Raw genomic sequence first — 26,509 nt, forward strand, 5'->3', positions numbered from 1 at the left:
GCAGTATTTGCATTTTTTTTTTTATTTGATCTGATTATTTTTGTTGTTTGTTCTTGTTTTTTTTTTTTTTTTAGATTTGTTGTAGTGGTAAATCCAGCACTCAGGTCCCTCTACAAGTACAAGTGCAACAAGTGCATTGTTACAAACATAGGTTTTGTACTACAGTCGGTAAAACTGTTAGATAATCGACACCTGATCACATTTGAGAGTTGACAGCGGAATGTTCCAAGCGCTCATCTTCGAAAACACTTCCTTTCTTATTCTCTCCAGCCAGATCCCTTACAATCCCCCACATCAGAAGCGCCCATTTCCCCATCTGCCTCCGAATCCGATGAGGCAAGGTTCACAAATTATTGCATGATTCTTCTGATTACGTGCAGGAAAAGACAGACAGACACGCAGAAGGGCAGACAGACGGTTGTTTTCCTTCCTTTCCTTTGTTTTTTTTTTTTTTTTTCCCTCCATTCGATTTCTCATCCCTGCTATTTAAAAAACTCATTTTCTTTCATTGCCAATTGATCAAAAGCCAGCGTATCCCTCGGGTTCACTGTCTGCTCCGGCAGCACCCAGCATCAGAGCTGGTCTTTTCTTCCTCTGAAGGGTCTGACGATGTTCTCTCACACATGTGTTGCCTTGCATTTACGATCAAATGTAGCTTTCCGTGCTTTGAAAATCCAGCGGATGTAAACTCTAGCCCTGAGCATGTGGGCTTTGAAGTAGGTAAAAATTAGAAAGTTGACTTAAAGATGCGAGTGAGTGCTGTCAGTTGTTTAAATTCTTTTCTTTCCCGCTTTGTTACTTTCCTTCGAGAAATGTCTGAAAGCTTTATAGATTTATTTTTTTTTAACCATAAAAGCTGAAACTTCTCCATATTTACAAGTATTTCCTTAATCGTTTTTTTTTCCTCCCCTATTGGTATTCTTGTCATGTTTTGCCATTGGCAATTTAAATCTTTAATTGGTCTGGATTCTCAGTCTCAGCACTGTGTCGGGCTTCTTGTCAGGGGGAGTACGAAGTGAGCAGGCCTCAGTAATAGAGGTTAAACAATATTAATAGGCAATGAATCAATCTGCTGAGGGCAGGTACTTCGGTGTCCAACAACAACCTGCACTGTGCAGACATCAAGTACCTGATCTGAATATGGAGATTTTAGTTTATGCGATAAAGACAAATTAGATGCTGAGCAGTGGAACTGAGGAAAATATTTTAATAAAAATCCTTGCTGTAAGGTTGCATTTGGCATTTCGATGATAAAGTTGGTGCATAAACTTTATCACTGGGGATACTTTAGTCTCCAGTGATTTCATTTTTGGTGTAATATTAAATACAGTTCAAGTTCTCCAAACGTACAGGCTGTTTTTATGAGAATCTTCCGGACCATCCAGGATGAACAAAACAGGGCTTTAATTAATCGACACTGGCATTCCATTTAGACTTGAAATCTGCAACTGTTTAAATGTTAATATCTTTTATGAGATTAAATAAAAGTACACAGAAACATTAGGTTCAGACCTGGGCAACTGCAACTGTCAATTTGACTTTACCACATAAACTGAACTCTCCATGAAGCTATGGTTTGCATGGGTTGGAGTGGAAGATCTTGACCTGTTTTAGAGCTCAATTCTGTTAAAAATCTTTGGGATTCATTGGAACTTTAAATGCACCCCAGTACCTGACTTTAATTACACCCTGGTAGATAAAAGCACAAGCACACTTTAGAATCTAGTGAAACATCGTCCCAGAAGAGTGGGAAATGGAGCAAATGGAGACTAAATGTGGAATGAGGTTATAGGTGGCCACAAACTTTGGTCCATATAGTGTTAAAAGTCAGATAGAAGTAGTTTGAATTAGTAGCTGAGTTGAATTATTAGTACAAACTCTGTTTTGAAATGTTACTCCAAACTTTTGAGCCACTCACGGCTTCTCGCCAACTATCAGATTTACACATGAGTTACTCTCGGTCGATTAAAAAGTCACGAACTATCAAGGTCACAAGTGTCAATGTCTCAAGTATCGAGGTTCTGCTGTAAATCATGGAACAATACAGGAAAACATCATTTTGTTCATAACACCACTTCATTACATTGTAAACTGAAGTGAGACTTACCAATAAAGCATCTACTAGTAGTGATAGGTTTACAGAAATGCCTGTTTCCTTGGGCCAGGATGGAAGTAAGAAAGCTAAAAGCTAACCTATCCTGACACACGCTAGCGGCAACGAACCGCCACGCTGTGTCTCGAGCGTCATTACTAAACCTCTGAGCACGCTGCATATGGCTGTTTTGTTTAGGATTAGTGTGATGCCAGCGCTAACATGGTGCTCTTCCCCTAGGCGATGGTGGAGACGGTGAATAACCTGCTGCAGCCTCAGGCACACACGGCCTGGAGAGCGTTGTCAGCAGGAGAGCAGTTGCGCGCCGCCACCATGCTGCTGGACACGGTGGAGCAGGGGGCTTTCGTGCTGGCTGACAATCTGCTCAAAACCGACGTTGTCCAGGAAAACACCAACAACATCCGTAAGTCCACGCAAATCACATGAGTCTGTGGAGTATCACATTTTTATTAGGACTTTACAAAATGGTGCGTAAATCAAATTTGAATTCAGGGCAAAAGTTTTTCTCACCTAATATTTTGGGGCAAGAAAAGCAACATTTTACTTAATTTATCTACTAAACACAGAATCCCAGAAGGTTCCAAATGCAATGTGGGTGAATAATAATAATAAAAAAAGTTACAGTCCAAAACATGACAAACCACAGAAAAAAATCGGAAACTTTATAGGTTTTATAATGATATTAGTCTACATTATTTTTCACTTTAAACAAGATCATTGTAACAATCACCTAAATGTTTTTATTTTTTTCATGGAAAAACCTACGCATTAACTGTAGAAGTTTGAAGGTTTCATTTCTTTAAGAAATATTTACCCTCAACTGTCTATAAAATAAGCAGCCGTTTTCTATATATATATATAGAGAGAGAGAATTTATATATAAATAATCAATTATTAATGTACAGCACAGTGAAATTCTTACTTCGCATATACCACCAATGTTCGGAGCAGGGGGTCAGAGTGCAGGGTCAGCCATGATACAGCACCCCAAGAGCACATAGGGTTAAGGGCCTTGCTCAGGGGCCCCAAAAGTGTCGATACTGGGACCCAGAGGCTTAACTTCTGAGAACAACTACTGATTACATCATAGCTTTTACAAAACAAATTTAATTAAAAATTAAGACTTGAAATGTAAAAGCACACTTTTTCTCTTCGGAACATGCCGTCCGATTACTGAAGTCTTTATCAGGTGTCCCCAAGGGTTTTTGGGCCTCGGGCCACATTCATCTTCACTTCTTTGCTACAGTGTGTATTCTGGACGAGCATTTTATTGACTAGCTCGGCGCAGTCCCAGAGGCATTCACTGCACGGATACCGTCTGAAGCAACTCTCTCACTCTCTCTATGTCTAATTCATTTCATCATGAAAGTGTGTAGGGGTTCGGTGCCGCCCGTGTATCTGCTCGCGGTACCAGGCGAGTTTAAAGGTGAATGTTATATGTACGGTTTTCTCATCAGTTCTCAAAGTGACCTGCATCGCAACACGGCTGCCCGTGTAGGAACGAGATAATGAGCAGTTTTTCAGTCGAATCCACGGCGCATGATATTCAGCATCCTTTTCCATACGTTTTCGAAGCCACCCCCATGTTTTCGGTCAAACCCCACATCTGTTTTATAGAGAGAAACTCTATATACTGTATACACTCGCATTCGGGCGATTCAGGACGCTCCTGCTTTATGCGCGCACACGCCACGCTGTGTATTTCTCCGAGGCTGGAGATTACATGTGGCGTGGCGCGGTTAAGAAGTGTTGCGTATACGCGAGAATGGATTTGCTGATACGGTGCATCTCCTTCCTCCAAAACACAAGGATTAAGTTCGAAACCGGCTGCCATGGCAACTCTGAAATGTAGGTCTCTCTTGCTATGCTGGAGAAGCGAGCATTTTGGGAATTAATAAAATGGAATTTATTGTGTCTGGCACCCAATTTATCTTGATATTAAGGGATTTAGGGCGGTGAGAGAGAGAGAGAGAGAGAGAGAGAAAGAGCGTGGGAGACAGACAGAGAGGGAAAGAGAGAGAGAGAGAGAGAGAGAGAGAGAGAGAGCGCTGGAGACACTCTCAACAAGCTCCTTTATGGTGCTGGTTTTATGCCCTTCATGCTGCGCCGAGATTAATCAGGCAGGTTTGACACGTTTAGCACACCTCTAGCTCCTGTTTGATACACTTAGTTTGCAGTGTTATAAGGTTTGTTTGGCCTACTTGTCCCCTGAGTCACCCACCTGGCACACTGGATTCAGAGCAGAGATAACAGTAAAACAATGCTCATTGTGATATTTTGTGATATCAGAAGTTCTGGGATCAAAATGGGACCCATAGAAGGCAAAGGCCCTAATGCTATTTGAATTATAAATGGAGTCCGTAATAAAGAGCGCTGCGATGATCCAGAGTTCCCATTAAAGAACTGGAATCTGTTGCAAAGTCAGCCCAAACTTCTATACTGAGCTATAGTGGGTCCATGGAAACAGTCACAATGCACTATTAAAAATCAAGTGCGTAGTAAAGTTAGGGACGACGCTACACCGATCCAAAAAGGAGACCATTCCCAAACGCTGATCCAAGTTGAAGTATGTAGCAAAGTGACCCCTGATGGTAATCCAATCCAAAACGCATTCCATCGTAAAGTGAGCTCCAGTACTTAACTACTCCAGAATGTCCTTGGAGTTTATAAGCGAAATGAGGTCCTTACTATGCTGCTCCAAACTGCGGTCTATAGCAAAATCAGGTTTGATGGTATTCTGATCCAGAACCGGTACAAAGTGAGCTCATGTGTGCTCTTTAAACTCAGTCCCGGTGCTATTTGAATATAAAATGCGGTAAAGCGCACTTCAATGTTAGAGGTCCAACATGTCCATGAAGTATGGAATGATATTTGAATCATCGTGTATTAATCATAGCGATTGTTTCCACTAGTATTTATTTTAGTTTTTCTTTTATTTATTATGATTTCGATTATTTCTTCTGGCTCAATCGTCCCTACGTATATTATGCTGAAATTGAAGTCTCTAGCAATAATGAATCTAGCCTTATTCTAATCATAAGGTGGATCAAAGAAAAAAAAAAAAAAACTTAATCCTCAGCTACTTAAAATTATACTCCACAGCTACACTAATCCAAATTGAAGTCTATAGGAAAGAAGTCTCTAATGCTAATTCTAATCCTGAATAGATTTTACTGTGCTTTTCTGATGCAAAGTGGAAGCTGTAGCATCGTGATCTCGCAGTGCTGCAAAATTAGGTGCATGCCAGGTTCATACTGTAACTCAGTGAAAAAATGCCTATGTTCTAGTAAAAAAAAAATGTAGATGGAGTTATGATTATCCAAAAAAGAGCATGTTGGAAAGTGAGCAATAAACAGTATTTAGACCCAAACTGGAATGTGCAGTACTGATATATCATATATTCTGATTCGAAATCAGTCGTATATCAACGAATGCCAATGTCATGCTGATCCAAGTTTAAAAGCAAGAGTCCCATTGACATAATAATAATTCCCCAGGCTCTCCTTTAAAATATACATGAAACATGTAGTAAAATGAAGTATTACAGTTCTCTGAATAGGAATCTGTGGTAAAGTGAGCAATAGATGTTATTCTAATCTGAAATGGAGTCCACTTTTAAATGAGCCCCAACAGTGTGAAACAAAAAAGGACACATTAAAAGAGTCCCAGTGCTGTGATCATCAGACGTAGAGACATCTCCAGTGCCATGTTGACTTAAAGTAGAATCCATGTCAAGGTGAACTCCAATGTCATGCAGATCCAAATTTAAGTCCACTGTGACATGCCTTCTGAACAAGTTCACTGACCCTCGACTGCAAGTCTCAAAATCCAGTAGCCTTCAAAAAAATTCCCCTCATTCCAATCTGATTGAACGACAGAGCCCCATTTTTGTGGTTTCAAATGTAGTGTATTGCAGCAATGCACTAAATTTATAAAGGGTACACTGAACACAGTACACTGGGATATAAAACAAAGGATCAAAAAGATGTTTCCCTTGGTGGTTGAAGCTAAGGTAAAGCACCTCGGAGAGATCTGGCACGCCGTATTCCTATTCTCGGAGACACATGGCTTTTGATCCTGCGCTTTTTGTGAGCACGTCCTGTCTCATAAAATAGTAAGCAGATTTGCTGAGATTAGCGTGTTATTTTCAGCATCTCTGACAATGCTCAGTGCGCAGCGAGTCATGAGACCTTAAGGTTTTCGGGAATGAAGAGTACTTCTGTTAGTCAGCGGCCTCACTCGCCCCCCTGCCGATTCCACTTTACCTTTGTATTCGTTGTCATATCGGTGAATACAAAACAAAAACCTGTGAATAAAACGGCAGAAATCAGCGCCGTCCTGGAGATCTGCAAGATCATCGGTGTGTGTGTGTGTGTGAAACATACTACGGTTTATTGCATTGCAGAAAAGTATCCCGTTTAATTCGAAGTAACACGTGTGATTGCGCTACCGCGTTTTCCTCGTAGCAACAATTCCATCAATTACACTAATAGGTCAGGAATATCTTGATGAAATATGTAAGCCACTGGGCATTCTTTTGTGTTGGTAAACATTAAAACATTATTATCTATTAATTATTTAATTTCTAAAAGAACCAACCTACCATGATGCAACGGTAGCCGGCATGGATGCAAGCCTGTAATTATGACCCTGAAGGATTTTCGACACTGTTTGTTTAATGACCAGAGCTAATAACTTGTTCCTGTTTGGTTGTGTGCTTTTGTTTATCTCCTGCAGAGCTGGAGGTGGCTCGGATGAGCACAGATGGCAACCTCCCAGATCTGAAGTTTCCTCAGACTGGAGACCAAAGCAACTCCATCCACCTGTCTGCCAACACCCTTAAACAACATGGCAGGAACGGTAGGTCACCTACAGCTGTCTAGGCTCATATCATTAAAGCAACCTGTCAACTTGTTTGAACTTCGTACTGCTTTATTGACTTTATCTTAAATTTTCAAGGAATTAACTATTAAGAGATTGTGTAGATATTTGGCACTTGACAAGTTCCTGAACTGGATTTTCAGTACCTAAACGCCTACAATTTTGTAAATATTTAACTACACTATTTTAGTGCATTTCGATGATTGACAGGTCACAGGTCACCTAGCAGTTTTGTGTTACCACATGGAGAAACCAACACTACAGTCTAATGTGTGTTTCACATCTCATTCAAGGTTCCAGACTCTTTATTTTTTACATACATGATGTAATGTAAGGTTTATTTTTTTTCTTACTCATCCCAACAGCAATCAGAGAAATACAGTGCAACCTCGATACTCGCGGGGGGTTACGTTCTATGACCCCTCACGAGTAACAAAAAAATCGTGAGGTTTTGACTTTCTCCTTTTGATGGTTCCTTTTTCAAGGGGAATTGTACATTTACTGTACACTCGGCAAAAATTGGGAATGTTTTATTTACTACTTTTGAATGAATAATACAATAATAAAATAGTTTTTCCAACATTTCTATGTAATTTATTAGTACAAACTTTCAAACCACTCGCGGCTTCTCGCCAACTATCAGATTTTTCGCGAGATACTCTTAGTCCGCTTCCAAATGAAAAGTCACGTACTATCGAGGTCGTGAGTATCGACTTTCCACTGTATATAAAACATATACTATACACATATATACAAACGTACATATACTATACTATACACTACTATATATGGCAGGATATTTTTTTACAGGAGTTTTCCTACATTAATTAGATTGGATAATAAAATCTACAGTATTAAACGGTAAGATGTGTTTTAATTGATTAGGATTTCACCAAGCTTTTCTGGGAATGTTAATATTGACAAACTAGAATATTCATAAAATAAAGTCTAGCATTTTGAATGAAGGTCTGTGAAGAAAATACACCATCATGCCATGTAACGTTAATGACGTATGAAATACATTTTTCAGAACTTGCGCGGGGTTGGACTGGAGGTTCTTGAGTAGCCTGTATTTAATCTCTGATCGCAATCCTATTGAACACCTTTGGGATGAACTGTAATGCTGACTGCACCCCCAGACCTCCTCACCTCACCTACATCAGTACCTATCTTTACTAATACCCTTGTAGCTGAATGAGCACAAATCTCCACAAGTACACTTCAAAAATCTAGTGGAACATCTTCCCAGAAGAGTGGAGGATATTATAACAGCAAATGTGGACTAAAGGTGAAATCAGATGTTGAAGAAGCACATAATCATCTTATGGTCGGCTGTTTACAAACTTTTGTCTATATGCTGTAACTTGTGGTTTGGGAAGATTGCTTCAACGCCATAAATGCTCATTAGGCAGAATTTTTTTGTTTTCTTTTATAGCCATCCTAATTTTCACATCAACTAACCTCCCAACGAGCCATCATACTAATATAATAAGGGAGGGAAATGACGGCACCGAAAAGATCACATAATACTTTTAATTTGCTGCCTGAATTGCATTTGTAGCCTAAATGGGGCTTTTTTTTTTAAACAGGTGGGATTGTTGTTTATTATAATAGAATTTGCATGCGTGATAATAATTTTGGAATTCAAACCTAAATAGGTTTGAGTCATTATTGTTGAGACTGGTTATGACAGTTTGCTTGCATCAGGTTTATTGACTCCCCAAATGACTGTATGTGCAGGAAAAGCTTGACTTGTGTGTCGAGTTGCTGCAATTTAGGGAAAAAAAAAATCCAGTCACTCCTATCTGTTTGAATGCACGACTCAGGATATGAAAAGTATTAGTCCCTCAGTGCATTACACAAGTTAAGAAAGCATTCCCCTTTCCGCCCGAGTCCAATCTGCGTATTATATTCTGATTTGTCAATCAAGAAAACTATCCTCTTTTTTCCTTGGGCTTTATTACTTGCGCTTTCATGCAAATGAGACACAGTTGCTCGTCGCATGGCTCTTTATGCAGCTTTATGAGTAAGCAAGTGGCCGTGAGCCATGCATCATCAAAGCTCGCTTCTCTTCCCTCCGTTTTTAATATTCCCACCCAGCACCTGGCGCGTCGCTGTCATCGACAGGAATCACACAAATTGGTTTTCTTTTCTTGTCGGTGAGGCTGGAGCATCGGTGGGTTGGGGGGGCGGGGGGGCTCTTTCATTTCAGCATGCAGCAGGAGGAGGTGGAGGCACGTAACGAAAAAGAGGAGTGGGAGGTTAGGAAACTGAAATGTAGCTTTTATCCAAGCCGGCAATGAAGCAACAATGACATTTCAATGAGGCTAAATCAAATCGGCTCTCAGGTTGGTAGACTTTTTTTTTTTTTTTTTTTCTGGTTTTTTTTTTTTTTTTTTTTCTGGTTTTTTTTTTTTTTTTTTTTTTTTTTTTAACCGCTCTCTTGAAACCTTTGTCTCTCACAGTAAGTGCAGCTGTGAGGAACAAAGCTTTACAGCCTTATGGCTAATCAAACTTCACATGAATACAAGTTCCAGCACTGAGCAGATCCAGAGTTCATTCACCTTTTTAAAGTGGAGTAAAGGCGGCACAGTGATATCATCAATAGAGCTAATGACCACAGTGGATTTATATGAACACTGTTTCATTCTTAATTGTTTCATGATGTAGGGTTTGGTAGCGATGCAGTGCGATTCAGAACGACAATGCGAAAAAAATATGATGCTATGCGAATCATATAGTTTGCTTTTATTTCTTTGGTTCAGACAGACTAAAAATCATACATTTACTTCTGAACTTTAACTCTTTCACAAACAAAAAAGAAAAAAGATCAAACCAAATGTACTTTTCTTGTTTAGTCTCCAGGAAAATACAGCTCAACCTCTGCTATGTTAATCTACATTTGATGTGACACGCTTCGGCCTCCATAGTGTTATGATATTCACGTAGCAGTAGTGGTGCTCAGGAAACAGTTTAGTGAGGACAAACCAACCCACATATAAATTATTGGTCACAAATTATTTGTCATTTTCTGAATAATAAAATAATCTGAATAATAAAAGGAAACGATGCATTGGGATAAAAATGTCTCGTATCTGATGCACGCCGAATCTGTAAATCTTACCATCCCTACTGTCTGTGATTTGACATACCATTTAATCCAGTGCTGCTGAGACTTTAATGATTTCCAACACCTAAAGCATGTGAGGCAGTCCAAAAAAAAAAAATCCTTCTTCATTAAAGTCCAATGCAAAACACTGCTGGATGACCCTGACCTATTGAGACTTTTCACTTACAAATATTAACAGTGCTAATTATAAATGAACTCTTGTAGGGATCAGTTAGCCAATTAACATGGAAATGAATGGAGTCCTGCTAAGCAAAAAAAACAATGACTCAAGGGCATGTAGTGCAAAAAAAAAAAAAATACTTCATAAACTTTTTTTCATTATTCATTTCCCAAAGGCATGTACTAAAAATGGCCTCTCTCTCTCTCTCTCTCTCTCTCTCTCTCTCTCTCTCTCTCTCTCTCTCTCTCTCTCTCTCTCTCTCTCTTCATGCCCTAGGTGAAATACGTATGGCATTTGTGCTTTACAAGCACCTGGGCACGTACCTGTCTACCGAAAACGCCAGCATGAAGTTCAGCAGCGAGGCTCTCAGCACCAACTACACCGTCATCGTCAACTCGCCCATCATAACGGCGGCAATCAACAAGGACAGCAATAAAGTGTACTTGTCGGACCCTGTCGTATTCACAGTTCGCCACATCCAAGTAAGAATCTTGGTTTTTCCGGTATTCCTTATAGTGAAAATACAAAAGAAGAAGCAGAAAGGGGAAAGTTCAAATCACATCAGTAATTGCTGAGAAGTGTTTATTTAGGGGAGTAAGACATTGGACTTCTAATCTGAAGGTTGTGAGTTGAAAACCCAGCAGTAAGTTGTCTCGGCTGGGCTCTTGGGCCAGGCTCTTATCCTTTAATGCCCAATTCTTAAATTCCTTAAAGCTGCTTTGAGACAATGTCCATTGTGAAAAGCGCTATAGAAATAAACGTGACTTGACTTGATTGCTCAGTTGTATTAAATGAGATGTCGCTCTGGATACGGCTGTGTGCCAAATGCCATAAATGTAAACGAGTCAAAGTCCAAGACACCCAATTGACCATTGATTCTTGGTAGGAGAGAATGTAATCCCTTTGGAATATCTCTATGAGAAGATGTGGTGGCTGGCTAGCCTTCACTTAGGGTTAGAGCTGGCCAGATGGTGGGAATTTGTCTAATGAAATTACCAAATTGGGAATAAATAAAGTTTATAGAGATTAAATGGAGATTATAAAAAAAAAAAGTTCCAAGAAACAGAGCAATTGTGGTAAAGTGAAACTGGCATTTAGTGCTAAAATGTTTTGGAGGCTACCTGTGGGAATGCTCCATTTTTCCACTATTTAAATTATGTGCTGCCAGAGAAAACAGACTGGCTAGGAGTAATCTTAAGGATTATTTTTATGGAACAAACTGACAAAAAATGGTTGGCAGTACCCATGCAAGTCAAACGCATTACCATAATCCTGCACCCTACCTTGACTTTATATAAATCTATAATCTGGATAATCTGGCAAGTTGTTTATGGCTACCTCGTTATTTTTCCACAGAGGACAAAACCCAAACTTTTTTTTTAAGTTGTTCCAGACACTCAGTGAAACTTTGGCCCTTCTCCCTCTGCACGATTTTTCTGTTCAGTCGACATTCAGCGTGGCGTACACTTCAGAGTGGTGGAAACGGGTGCCTGAGGCGGCTGTATAAATACCGGCTTTATCAGTTTTCCCTGCAGGTCGCTTACTCATACAGCCGGCGTTTATGCTAGTTTCAGCTCTCCTCTTCCACACGATTTAAATCAGAACCCACGTAGACCCAAACACAGCGGCTACTCGGATTTCAGTGCTCTTGCTCATTATACAGGTAAAAAAAAAAAAACCAAGCTCGTCGACGCTGTGTCTACGTGTGTTCATGTCTGCGAGAGCGAGGGATTAGAAAGATGTTATGAAAAAGAGATGGAGAAAGAATGAAGAAGATTAAGGTTGTCAACAAGTGCTGCACTTTTTTTTTTTTTGGTGATATATTAGGAAATGTCAGATGATTCGATGGATTATTTTTACGGCTCTTCTGAAACACAACATGCAGACATTTGCTTTCCCATAATTGCCATAATTTATTTTTTTATATATATCGTCTGCAATGGCAATGAGAGAGCAATTCAACAGCACTAATGATCGCATCAATAATAAACAGCAGTAAGTGATATACAGAGGGAATTATTGTTAACAACAGCAAATATATCAAAGTTGCAATGTCTGTGTGTGTGTGTGTGTGTGTGTGTGTGTGTGTGTGTGTGTGTGTGTGTGTGTGTGTGTGTGTGTGTGTGTGTGTGTGTGTGTGTGTATATATATATATATATATATATATATATATATATATATATATATATATATATATATATATATATATATTAGGGGTGTAACAGGGCACAAAATCCACGGTTCGCTACGTATATTTGTTTTTAAGTCACGGGTTGGTTTAATTTTGACATACAGTTTTTTTAAGTTATAAAAAATTGCTTAACTTTTTTTTTTTATAGTGCAGTTTATTAATATTAATATTTGTGATCAACATTCGAACAGTTTACATTTTCAAAACAATTTAAAATAAAATTCCTGCTTGGTTCAATAATATATAAATAATTCTTTATAATATTTTCTAAAAATGAAACAAATCAAATAAATGCAATCCACTTTTTAACATATTGATTAAATTGAGTAATCATATAAATGTGAGGTGGTACAGTAATGGGAATACCAATCTCCTTTTGTTAGCCCTCATTCATAGTTTCCACCATTCAGTGATTCAAAATGCTGCTGATTATTTTTTTATTCATTCATTTATTTATTTTATTTTATGTTCTCCAATTCCCATTCCGCCATGATTTCAGTGTGAATGGACGAGTTAGCATCAGCACAGTGATTGTAAAGTGCAGTCATGAAAAAAATCAATTTGTGTCCTGGAATTTGTTCAGTGACCTAGTACTCTAGAAAAGGAAGCACGGATATATAAAGAAAAGGTGGCCACTAGGACCCCGTGTTCCTCACGCCATGTTTGGCTTCTCGCCCACAGCAGTCGGAGGAGAACTTCAACCCAAACTGCTCGTTCTGGAGCTACTCCAAGCGCAGCATGACAGGCTTCTGGTCTACACAAGACTGCCGTCTCCTTGCTACCAACCGCACGCACACCACCTGCTCCTGCACACACCTGACCAACTTTGCTGTGCTCATGGCCCACGTCGACGTCAAGGTAGGAGCCGGAATGCTTGACTTGGCTGCTTGTGTAAAGATTTTGTTTGGAACTGAAACGTTGAAGTCATTGAAGTGCGAGTCATTAAATAATCATTAAAAACATGCCTGAGGTGAAATAAACAGGATGAACACTAAAGTGGCCAGAAGGGTTGTAAATCTCAGGATTAAACGTAATATGAAACTTGAAATTTGATATTTGACCATATTACAGATTCCGCTAGGATATGATTTGGTAACAAATTGGTGACATGAATAATTTTGTTAAGGATCAGGTTTCCCACAGACCATATACTCACATTTCACATCTCTTTGACCTTCGTGATTGATGTCTTTAATGGTTTTCGCTGTTTCCCTCGATCCATGTTGGAGCTATGGTGGTTGTTTTTTTTTTGTCCATTGTTTCGTTTACTTAAATATTTTATATTTCAGAGTTCACAAGTAGCAGTGTTGCGTGTAAATCACCTTACTATGTTATTTTACGTATACATACATTTTCAATATACGTATTTGTAATTCTTGAGTATTTGTAGTCATTGATTTAAAATCAGTGTTTCAATTAAAAAAAAAAACGTAAGTTATTTGATATAACTAAGATATCTAAACTTACAAAAAATAAAATAAAGGTTTCCAGTAAACAAAATTTTACAAAATGAATGTTGACGTTTTTATCATACTTGCATAAATATAAAACAAATGGAAGAATTCATACCATAGCGATCTCAGATCATACCGTTAAATAGATAGATCGACAGACAGCCAGACAGCCAGACAGCCAGACAGACAGACAGACAGACAGACAGCCAGCCAGACAGCCAGACAGCCAGACAGACAGCCAGCCAGACAGACAGACAGACAGACAGACAGACCGATGGGTGGGTGGCTGGGTATACAGACAGACAGACAGACAGACGGGTGGGTAGGTAGGTAGGTACGTAGGTAGGTAAACAGACAGACAGACAGACAGACAGACAGACAGACAGACAGACAGACAGACAGACAGACAGACCGATGGGTGGGTAGGTAGGCAGACAGACAGACAGACCAACAGACTGACCGACCGACCGACCAAAGGTAGGCAGGCAGGCAGGCAGGCAGGCAGGCAGACAGACAGACAGATAGATAGAACTTTGTCATTGCATTGTACAGGTACACAGCAACGAAATGCAGTTTGGCATCTACCAGCAGTGCAAAATGTAGCAAAAGTGCAGATAAATATGTAGCATATTTACAGCAAGTGATATATATATGTAAGCATATGTACAGTGAATGAATATAAAGGCTATAACAGTGCAGGGACGTGTGGACATCATTAAGAATTACAGAAACAACATGCATATTTTTACAAGAGGTTAAAGTTTGGTAGCCTTAGAAAGTACCTGTGAGGAAAAAGCATAAGGTCTAAAGCTGTTTTAAGTGCAAAGTGTTGTCACAACAAATGTTGATTTGATTCTGCTCTTAGTAATGCTAAATCACTGTTTACTCTTTGCAGCATACCGAGTTGAGCAGGGGCATAAAATAAATAAAAAAATGAAAGAAAAAAAGACCAGGAGCCGCTCAGTAATACATGTAAACACAGCTCGGACTGCTCAGTAATACATGGCAACATATAAGAAGACCTATGCAAAGTAAAGATCAAGGAAATGAAATCAACCTAATTAGGGCTGAGCTCTGAACAGGTGCACACATCAGGAAAACAAACCAATGATCAGACGTGGCAGAAATGGAAGATAAAATAAAACAAACGCACCCACGAAACAAACCAGAGCAGTGTACAAGTTAGTCGCATTGTAAGGAAATGTACGCTGGAATTCTTGGTACATTCTCAAAGCAAAATGAATATTCGGGTCATGTGGTATTGCAGAGGTCAAAGCTGTGTGTTGCATCCGGTCTATTGGAGCGTGACGTTCATTGACTCTGTAGCGACCATCGCTTCGATTGCCTTCGATAAAATTTGGAAATTGTTGGGTTGCAGGATTTTTGATGAACCAGCACTAAACATTGTTTGACAGTGGCTGTTGTGCCAGTGGTAGAGGCCAGCCGTTCAGCTTGTATTTAAATTTGAGCGGTTCAGGCCGATGCTCACCCACTGAGAGATGCCAGCACAGAATGGGAAGGAGAGAGCGAGTGATGAAGCACGGGGCTTGATAATCAGACAGCGCGGTACCCAGGTGCATTTATTCAAAAAGCCTCATTTCCATATTCTCAAGTGCTTTCCTACTTTGGGATTTAGCTCTCTTTCTTTTTGTCCCTCTCTGTCTTTCCAGTGGCACCGCTGGAGGTGGATATACCGTTCAGAATTATGTGCAATAAAAGGAACGCAGAGAAACAAAAAAATAGTAATAACAAGCGGCAGAAAGAGGGAGAGAAAGAAGAAGAAAACAAAGTTGGGCTTTGTTAGATGAAAGACTGCAAGAGATCCAAGACTGGAACTGCACTGATGCAGGTCTCATGGGAGATCTGCAAGGGAAAGAGAGATATACAGGGTAAAAATGGGAATAGAGTCGGAGAGGGCTGTGACAGGTTTTTTGATTAGCCTTTACAAAAAAGAGACCTGTGGGCTGCCCTTAAGGCACTGAGGAGTGGATACATGTCCTCACAGGGTCCGGGACATGTTCAGAGAGAGCTGTCGTGGTGACTCAGAGGTGAGCTGGAGTCAGAGGAGCAGTCCAACTTCACCACTCACAACTGATCACTGCTCTGTCGAGTAACAATATACACAATCAGTACAAGATTTATTTTTTTTTTCATTTAGATGTGCATAGACTGGGAATCTTTAATAAAGATGAAATTGATGCTGCTTCTGTCATCAAGATATTGGCTTTTCCAACCAACGTCTGAACGCAGCAGCTTTCGAAAATGAGTCGAGAGCCGTCTCTTTGAGCCGGCACGAATGGAATTGAATAGTGATGTGCACTCCGTGGCTCTGAAAGCACTCTATCATACAGTCGTGACACGGCTGATGCCGGTAAAATGGCTACTATTTCATAAATATTTGTGAGAACGGGTGTCATACCTTTAAATAGCTAATTATTACATTCAATGATTTAATTATTGATAATCAATTATTATAAAAATTAGAAGAAATTCAACGAATAGGTTTGGGATTTATTTCCCAGAGAAAAAATTCCATTGGAAGAGTTCGGATTTAGAATTAATTTTTTCTTTAATGCCGTCTACAACCCTAGTGTGTAATGTCTACATTAATGCCAACGGTGCTCTGCTGAGAACTGTAAATAGCACTACATAACAATTTCTTAACCCTCATCCGTAAACGAATTATTTATCATATCTAAGGTGATGTTTCCAGGGTTTGGATGGTGAGCCCGTTTTTTTTTTTTTTTAGCAGATAAACCACGACCTGTAGGACAAGACAAGAATCTGTAATGAGATTTTCATGACTCAGCACTTCTTTGGGGCGAACCAAACCTTCAGACACTGTACAGTATATGTTTTGCACTCTTGCTGTAGACAAAACATAGATGTGATCACTACCCAGAACCCATTTGACTCAAAGACATTGTAATCCAACCCTTAGTCACTAACTAGAGTGTAATAACTTTGTGCCATTGTGTGACGAAGATTGTCAATCGCTAACGTCGTGACATTTCAGATCCCACAGTAGTGATCGCGTTACTCGTCGAGGTTAATTGGAAAAATAATGGCGTCTCCTGATCTTAACTGTTAGTAACATTCTGAAAATCTTCCTCGCCACTTAAAGTAGCATTTGGAATAAATAGTCTCCGTTCATCCAGTAAACCTCTGTGGACGTGTAAAATCTATTCCCGAAGCACATTGAAGCTGTTCTGGCCGTGGCGTCATGACCTACACCTCACACCTTAAGGTGTTTTTTTTTCCCTTATTCATTCGGTTGTCATGATGAGCTAAAGTAAAAACACCTTGGCCTCAAATTTACAGCAAATTAACACTGATCCACTTTGGGGTGAAGAGGCCGATTTCACCAGACTACAACCCTCATTAGCGTACCCTTTCAGACCATCTTGAGATAAAACGTGTCTAGAAATTGTTGAGCACACTACAGATTTGGCACAGTAACACACAGAGAGACTGCCTGGTCTCATACAGAGGACAAATGGCGTTTTCACTGTCTTTTCTGCAGGCTGAAAATGGAGGAGATGGAGCTGTGCTTCCATCCAAAGTATATGCCCTAAATATGATACCATTAGGAATTCAGCTTATGAAAGAAAGGAAAATGTAACATATCCCTTGTGTCTCTGTAATATTCAAATGAAGGAAGAAGTCTTTGAAAAAAAGGGGAAATGGGGGGGGGGGGGGTGTTTGAGTGTACCGGCCTTGAGAATAATGCAAACTGTATTATCAAAAAGCAGCACAATTAAATGCATTTGATTATAAGACAATGTTCCAAGTTGGGTTTTTTTGCTGTTGTTTTTTCTGTACGTTTGTTTGCTTGTTACTTGTTTTGCCATCATAATTTGATCATTCGACATGGATAATTGATGCCAGCGTTTGATTACTGAGACAGAGAAAGAGCGAAAACGAACGAGTTTATTATGTAGAACGTTTCCGGTTCTAAGCTTCAGGTGAACATCTGCCGCAGCTGGTTCACTGCTGTGCTGAGAGGAATGCACACCACCCACGTTATATCTATTGGTCCTTGTCAATTTTTTGACATTCGGGGTAAAAGATAGCTATGACATCATTTTCTGCTATTTTGTCAATAGCTGTAAATCTGTCAAGTGTCCTCTAAGCCTCTGTAGTAAACTTTGCCATATCAAAACACGTTTTTAATCGGTTTTTGGTTTTTGAATGTGGACACACTGTTACACTAGAATATATAGTGAATTAGAACATGTTATGTCTATGTAAAAACATCTAACCAATCAGGGAAGCCAGCATATGAGAATTACATCATGTATGATGTACGGGTAGAAAAAAAAAAAAATCCCAATATGTTAAAAAGGTTTTTGTTTGTGTTATTTGCCTCACACGTCCAGTATAATACCAATTGAAATCTGTGAGATGTGTCAAAAGACAATCTGTATGTTTTATTCATAAGGTAGGTGTGAATTAAAACCTTTTCACAGCCTCCATTTAAATATTATCAGCAGCGGAGGTTTGGACGTGCTGCGAATGCCATAGTAAAATGAAGTCATTTAAGCGAACTTATTTGATCATTTTTTGATATGTGTGTACATACACCTGTATATATTAGGGCTGTGGATAGATGAAAACATTTAATCACAATCGCATGATTGTGATGAGTTATCGCGCATCACAACTTCATTGCGTATTTTTATCTGTTTTAAATGTACCCTTAAATAAATACTTTAAGTTTTTAATACTTTAATCAACATGGACAAATTTGGATGCTTCATGCAACTGTTTATTTTTAGTGAAACCAAACTCAACATAGAGCATTAAGACAAAATATTATTTCTGTATGATTACTGTAAAAATGATTCAATGTAGTAAAAAAAATCAGAACACCAAACAGAACTCCTGTTTCCACACAGACGGTTTTAATTGCCGGATGTGTGATTGATTTGAGAAAAACACATTTTTTTGTTTAAAATCTCTGTTATTTTTTTTCAAAATATACAAATATTAAGAGACAGAGAGAGAGAGAGAGAGAGAGAGAGAGAGAGAGAGAGAGAGAGAAATTATATATATATATATATATATATATAATTTTTATTTTTGTATTTTTTTTATTTACTTATTTATTTATTTTTTGGATAATGTTAAAAATGTGCATAGTAAAAATAATAATTGTAATTAAAGATTTATATTGTACAACATTTATTTATTTATTTATTTATTTTATCATGACAAAGGCATGCTTGTTTTTATCCACGTACACTATGTAATAAAGAGCAAGATAAAAATTAAGAAAGTGTTGGGACCGCTGACAAAAAATATTGGGACAGCTGACTTTTCCAGCCACAATTCTATAGGATGTCTTTGGATGAGGTACAGTAGCATAAAATTTTTCTTTTACTTGGACTACAGTAGGAGTCCCAAACAACAATGTCCCTGTTTTATGGGTTGGGGTGGAAGATCTTGAGTGGCCTGCGATAGAGATTTAACCTAAAACATATTGAACTCCTTTGAGTTGAATTGAAATTCTGACTGCACCTTACGACTGTGTATAAATAGTCTAGTATATAAAAGTATAACTTCTCTACGTTCTTATGTTTTTATAGCTTCTCTGTTTTCAAGCAGAATTTGTTTATAATTTTTCTCCATTTTCAAGGTTCACAGTCATCAGTCAGTTCACATTGACAGAAACGCCTTATTCATTTTAAAAATGCTTCTAAGCAGGACAATGCAGAAGTGTGTGTGTGTGTGTGTGTGTGTGTGTATATTTGTGTGTGGAGTGATTGCTAAGGACCATCAAAGTGCGCTGAACTGATTAGACTCCGAGTAGCCGCACAGGCTCGATGTGACATTGTCAAATCAGCACAAGGACAAAGGCCCTGCACTTCACCACTCTCTCCAGCACCATTCATTTTGGTTTTGGAGCCCACAGTGGCTCATAGCGACATGCAGCTGTACACTAACGTCATGTCAGAGTATGGGCTTGAACGAGTTACACCCTTTTGGCACAGGGAGTAAAATGACCTGCCTATAGAGAATGACTGTAATTTTTGTGATTCAGTGATCACAGTATAGAGGCAGAGGAGGTGTGAGTGGAATTTGTGTTCTAGAAACAACTAAAAATTCCCGTCGATGCGCAAGAGGCAATAATTGATCAGGTATATTCAATTTACACGATCTGGTTTTACTGACAAAAATGTTTCTTTTCTTAAACCGTTCTGATGATTCCACAAGGGTCTCATCTGGAAACAACTTATTAAATTCACAACAAAAAACAAAGAAATCACAAGCATCAGGGTTGCTGGGTTTCTGTAACAAACTTACAACTATTTCTCCAAATCTAACGCTTTGTGAAAAAAAATATATATATCAATGTGCTATAATAATAATAATAATAATAATAAAACACACACACAACCCCAGCTGGTTCCCAAGCTCTGGTTCCCACTGTAAAGTTGATTATTTTCCAATAAGACCTTGCACTGAAATGTACCCTTTTTAATTGGAAAAATAAAGGATCTGATTTTATATGTAACACCCACAAAACAAGTTAGTTCCTGTTATTACTTACACTGTAGCATCTATAGACAGTTACTGTATTTGCCCTTTTTTTTCCTGATTCTCTACTAAATATAAGAAAAAAAAAAGAAGGATAAGATAGATATATCATTACAATAGATAGATATATCATTACAATAGATAGATATTAAAACAAAATGATAGATAGATAGATAGATAGATAGATAGATAGATAGATAGATAGATAGATAGATAGATAGATAGATAGATAGATAGATAGATAGATAGATAGATAGATAGATAGATAGATAGATAGATAGATAATTATACAGGGACGGACGGACAGATAGATAGATAGATAACTTTGTTCATCCCCAAAGGAAATTTTATATCCTAATCATGTTAAGAATATGCTTTACATATACTTTACATTTAAATTTGCGACTCCTTGCAAAAATATTTAACAATTACATGTTTATTATTATTATTATTATTATCTTTAATCGATTTATTTTGACTGTCATTGTCTAAGGACTATAGACTCATAGCTGTAGCTATGGTCAGAGATGCTCTGATAAAAATCCAATCAACCCCTTCTGACCAATCAGACGTAAACAAGGTCACGCAGTAGTCTTGTGCACTTCAGTAAGCCCAGTCTAAAAGTAGACTTTTTTTTTTTATTGGACATGAATTTATTGTTGGTACAACATCTTTTTCATACGACTGCTTTTAATGAGCTACATTTATAACCTCAGCCGACATAAATACACATGTAATAGAATAGGTGTTAAAAATAGACCTCAAGCTCATGTACTTCATATAATGAATCTGTTTGCAAATTGTCCAACGTACAAACTGCAGGGGGGGAAAAACTTGGTTTGCAGTGCCCTTATTACAGTGTAACTACAACACAGTAACTAGTAAATAAAGTTATAAACCAAGCAGTGTGCCAATGCACATGTCTACCTATGCCTCCGATATGCGTTTCTATGGTTACTACATTTTTTGTTCTGTGGTAGCTTTACATATCCATCTATTCATATTGCGTTACATATGCTGTGTGTATAAATATATATAAGAGAATATAGAAGCAGATGTTGCTTTTTCTGTAGCACACACAGATGCATAGAGGAGAAATACAGCACTGGGCCAAGTGTACCTGAGAGAGAAATTTATCTCATGCTCCCTTTCTCTGTTTTTGTCTCATAAGCCTAGAGATAAATGTGTGCTATGGCCAAAAACAACCAAATCTTCCCTCACTCACTCACTCACTCAATGCAGCTGCAATATTCACTATTTTCTGTATAATGCTTGTACACAAACACACACACACACACCCACAAAGCAAATTACTGATGTTGAGTGAATTATAGTGGGTGTGTTCTGTTTCCTCTGCTCATTAATATTCATGAGTAATGTTAGGAAATGAGGGGAAAAAGGGTTGAGGCTTTAATGCGAAGATGGGGCTCACGCAGTCCCCAAAGGTTTTGTCGCATACGTCCCAGTATCAGTCATGCACTTCCTGTCTGTGCGTCTGTGCAAGTGCCCTCCAGTGGGACTGTACACAACGGAGTCTAGAGGGAAATCAGACATTGTGTTGGTGCCCACAGAACCTATGAGTATGCTTTCATAAATCATCCGCTCGGTGCCTTTTCCTCGTTCTTGCTAAGAAATTTGCAAAAAAAATCTAATAAATAAATAAATAAATAAATAAAATGAAAATACAAACCCCTGCAAAAAGTTACTGTGTAGATAAAATGGCACAGTAAACAACAATTTATCAAATGAACTTTTATATATTTTTCAATGAATAATCCAGAAGGATTTTTAATGCACTAAAACAATTTATTTAATCTCAAAATATAGAATTATAACTATGCATCATAGGTGAAAGTGGCCATAAGACGAGCAGGGCTAAGTACTGCACAATAGAGTGTGATGAATAATTGACAGATAAATCTATGCTATGCCTCAATGGTGTCTTTATAAGTGCTGGAGGAGTGAGTGGCCATGTGCAGTGTAGTATAGCAGCATTATTACAGTCAATTTTGTGTCTCGTTCTGAGACGAACAGCCTTAAGGTCTTAAGTGAGCTCTTCAAAGCACTTTATTATTTGGACTGTCTCGTTTTCTTTACACTGGGAGTATATTGGAATTTTTTTTTAAGCATTGGGGAATAATGGATTGAGACAGAAAACCATTTGATTAAAAGGATGATAGGTTAGGTCTTTACATACTTGCAGAATTTGTCCTGGGATCCTGTAGACTTTACTTTTGTCACCGTGAGGCGCATGGATATTACTATCAAAATGCAAATACGGCAAATTCAGTCAGAATTCGTATGCCAAAAAAGTGGTTCTTCTCCAAACACTACGACGGTGAAGGCAATCAATTGCATGTGATGTCTGTGGAACCATTACATTTTTCCCTTCACTTGAACTAGGAAACCCAGACATGTTCCAGCATGACCATGAGTTTGTGTAGACAAATGTTCTTGGACCTGAATCTAAGTCACATGTGCTTATTTGAATTCCACATTTAGTGCCCAATTGCTGTTATGATCTGATGTAGGTGAGGTGAGGAGGCCTGGGGTCTAGTCAGCGTTCTCATTCATTCCAAAGATGTTTAATAGGGTAGATGGCAGAGCTTTACAGCAGGCCACTCAAGATCTTCCACTCCAAACTATGTAAACCATATCTTCATGGAGATGGCTTTATGCATTGGGAATTCTCGTGCGGGAACAGGTTTAGGTCTCCAAGTTCAAAAATGTAATGCTACCACATCCAAAGACAGAACATTGTGCCTCCATCTTTGTGGTAGCACTTTGAGGAAGAACCACATATGGCTGGAAATACCCAATACTTTTGTTCAATAAGTGGTCATAGACACATCATAGATAGATCATAGATGTATATATTCTGTAAAGTTATGCACACTGTTTATTAGGTCTGCAAAGAACCCCACGTCATACACTGTCACAGTGTAATGGATGCAATTATGTTTGTGTTTATTGATCTCCATTTTTTTTTTTCTTTCAAATTGTTCTTATTATTAGAAGACGAAGAACGAGAGGAAATACTGTAGTATAAAATCTGAAATTGCCATTTCTTGTTTTACTCTGGAAGTTAAAAGAAAAAAAAAAAAATATATAAATAAATAAAAAAATATGAAGCTTCAGGGTTTTTACCAAAGAAAAAAAAAGAAGACGATTTAATTAGAGTTTTGATGAGTGGTGTCTGCATTGCTTCTGCAAGTGCAGCCACAAACCCAAGGAAATGTCAAAAGAACAATCGAACTGTCCACTTATTGAAACTTATTTAATTAGTCTAGCCAATGTTGGCCTGGCTGTTATACTTTAATTGGACTATTTTTGACCTCGGTCTGACCACAAATGTTGGACAGCTCACTGCTTGCAGGATAGCCCATGCTAACCTTAGTTGTATTAAGCTATGTAAACATTCAGCAGCTTGTGTTGAGAGATGAATCTCTTCTTGCTTATAATGAGCACTGTTCAGGATCTGGAGACAGATAGATTTGGGGCCTTGCAGCCACACGTGGTCGTTAATAATATCCAGGGAAAGAAACTATGTGACGGTAAGCCACAGTAGCTGGTGCGTATTTTTTTTGTTATTGTTTTGTAGACATGAATGAGCCACAGTGGTACTTCACACATAACCACACAGGAGCAATTAAACCAGAGCCGTGTCATTACAAACCCTTCACAATGAGTGTGTTTGGGGCTTTCGCAATTTGTTTCAGATTGTGTTACTTATGTATTGTTTTCTCTCTTTCTTTCCCTCTCTTTTTTTCGGGACAGACTGCAGACCCGGTGCATGACCTGTTGTTGAATATGATTACATGGGTGGGCATCCTGCTCTCGTTGGTCTGCCTGCTCATCTGCATCTTCACCTTCTGCTTCTTCCGAGGCCTGCAGAGCGACCGCAACACCATCCACAAGAACTTGTGCATTTCTCTATTCATCGCCGAGACGCTCTTCTTGACCGGAATCAATCGCACTGACCAGCCTGTAAGACACTCACACGCACACGCACACCCACACACACACACACACGCACACACAAAACTATAATTGAATCAAAATTCAAGCCTTTCTCAGGCTGCTGCTTCACACAGTGGTGTTAGCTAATGCCATTTTCTAGCAGTAATTATGTTTACAGAAATCAGTTGCTCATTAAATATGATATCACTGATGCCTTAGTTATTTTATATTTTGTTTTGGCGTGGTGGTCTGCTGCTGTAGTTGCGGACGCACTAATGCTTTACGGCGCTGACTGGGATTTTGTGTGTGAGGGGCTGTCTGTTTTTGTGTGTACATGGATTTAGCACATTGTGAGGACCCATGTGAACCAAAATGTGCTAATGATGATACAATAGTGACAATAAATAATGTCTGTCTGTCTGTCTGTCTGATGACAAATGATAGAACAGGACATAAAGTGAAGTCGAAATGTCTGTAAAAATGCAGACACGTCTTCTCAAATTTAGCATAACAAATGTTACTGCAACTTCTATCACAAACCAAAAAAATCTCAATCTCAAAAAGCTCATGATCCATTTTAGATTCAATCTTGAGCGAGTGTTGTCTGAACACATACACAGATGAAGGGAATACTGTAGATGTGAGTGCAAAAGTATTAGAAAAAAGTATTGGGACACCTGACTTTTCCAGCCATATGTGGTTATTGCGTGGGGATTATCACAACAGCAAACAGGGAACGGAATCGGGTGTTCAAAAAGCACATCCAAATTTTAGTCAGGTGTCCACAAACTTTTGTCGATATAGTGGATTTAAAAATTGTTTGCATTCCTTTCCAATTTATCTTTATTTAAAAAGAATAATCTCAGACTTTTGAACCACACCATTGTGCTTCTCTTGATTTTAAATACAACAGCTTCTGGTGTGTATCATATTTGCCCATGTTAATGTGTCCATGCTCATGTTTGATAATAACTGTTCACATTTTACTCTGGAATTTAACAGCAGCTATTGTTACTGAGTAAAATGAAAGAAAAAAAAAAGCCAGACACTTTTTTTCTCCTTTTCTTTCTTCACTCTTTTCACCTTCTTCTGCATTCCTTCTCGACAAAAAAAAAGAAATAAATCACCTGCTGATTTTTCTGCTACTGCCTCCATGCATAGAAGTGATTCGGAATGAGGGATCTGATGGCGAGACTCAGGTTGCTCAGCTCAGCGGAGGACTGAACAGCTGATTTCTGAGTGTCACCAGAGTCTCTTCATGCCACAGAGCTCATTTGCTTGCGACAGTTTCTGTGGTGTGAGGGCCATCATGTTTGTAGTGCGCGGAAAAGATGGTTGATGGGGGTGGTAGAGGTGACATGAGGCACAAATGGAATTTGAATGGCAATGGTGAAAAGCAGGCGAACTTTCTGCATGTCGTCTGCTCTAAATCGTCACCTATTTCATGTTAATCGTGTTAACATAGGTGGAAATTCAAATAATAAGCACTGCCACAAAACTGATCAAGCCGCCGTCTAACAAGTCGATCAAAGCGTCACATGAGATGGTATTTAGCTGGAAATCGCCTCTAGCTCGCAAAATTTCCAAAATCTTCAGGCAGGCTGGCTACATTCATACAATCTTATACAATGTAATACAGTGGTCCCCCGGAACTCGCGGAGGTTAAGTTCTAAGACCCCCGTGAGATCAAAAAATCTGCGAAGTTCAGAAAGGGCGGAGGTTACATTCTCAGACCCCCGTGAGTTCCGATAATCTGCGAAGTTCGGAACTCGCAGAGTTTACATTCTAAGATATAAAGTTCCGATAATCGAAGTTCGGAACTCGCAGCGGTTACGTTCTATGACCCACGTGAATTCAAACAATCTGCAAAGTTCGGAAAGGGCGGAGGTTACGTTCTAAGGTTACGTTCTAAGACCTGCTCGAGTTCCGACAATCTGCGAAGCTCGGAACTCGCAGTGGTTACGTTCTAAGACCCGTGAATTCAAACAATCTGCGAAGTTCGGAAAGGGCGGAGGTTACGTTTTAAGACCCGTGCGAGTTTCAACAATCTGCGAAGTTCGGAACTCGCAGAGGTTACGTT

The 26,509-nt window shown here is 38.8% G+C and overlaps 1 protein-coding gene across 15 annotated transcripts in view; it reads left to right on the top strand.

Annotated features, from left to right (window-relative positions):
- Positions 1 to 26,509, top strand: part of LOC310721244 (adhesion G protein-coupled receptor L3) — a 306,925-nt gene that overhangs the window by 240,071 nt on the left and 40,345 nt on the right. For all 15 annotated transcript variants that reach the window (XM_083532672.1, XM_083532676.1, XM_083532673.1 and 12 more), the window contains 5 exons: positions 2,333 to 2,516; positions 6,851 to 6,973; positions 10,561 to 10,766; positions 13,157 to 13,333; positions 24,247 to 24,456. In XM_083532672.1, coding sequence (XP_083388798.1) covers positions 2,333 to 2,516; positions 6,851 to 6,973; positions 10,561 to 10,766; positions 13,157 to 13,333; positions 24,247 to 24,456 — 900 coding nt within the window. The remainder of the gene's footprint in view (positions 1 to 2,332; positions 2,517 to 6,850; positions 6,974 to 10,560; positions 10,767 to 13,156; positions 13,334 to 24,246; positions 24,457 to 26,509) is intronic.

Source organism: Silurus aristotelis, assembly GCF_946808225.1.
Source record: "Silurus aristotelis genome assembly, chromosome: 27".
Lineage (NCBI taxonomy): Eukaryota > Metazoa > Chordata > Actinopteri > Siluriformes > Siluridae > Silurus > Silurus aristotelis.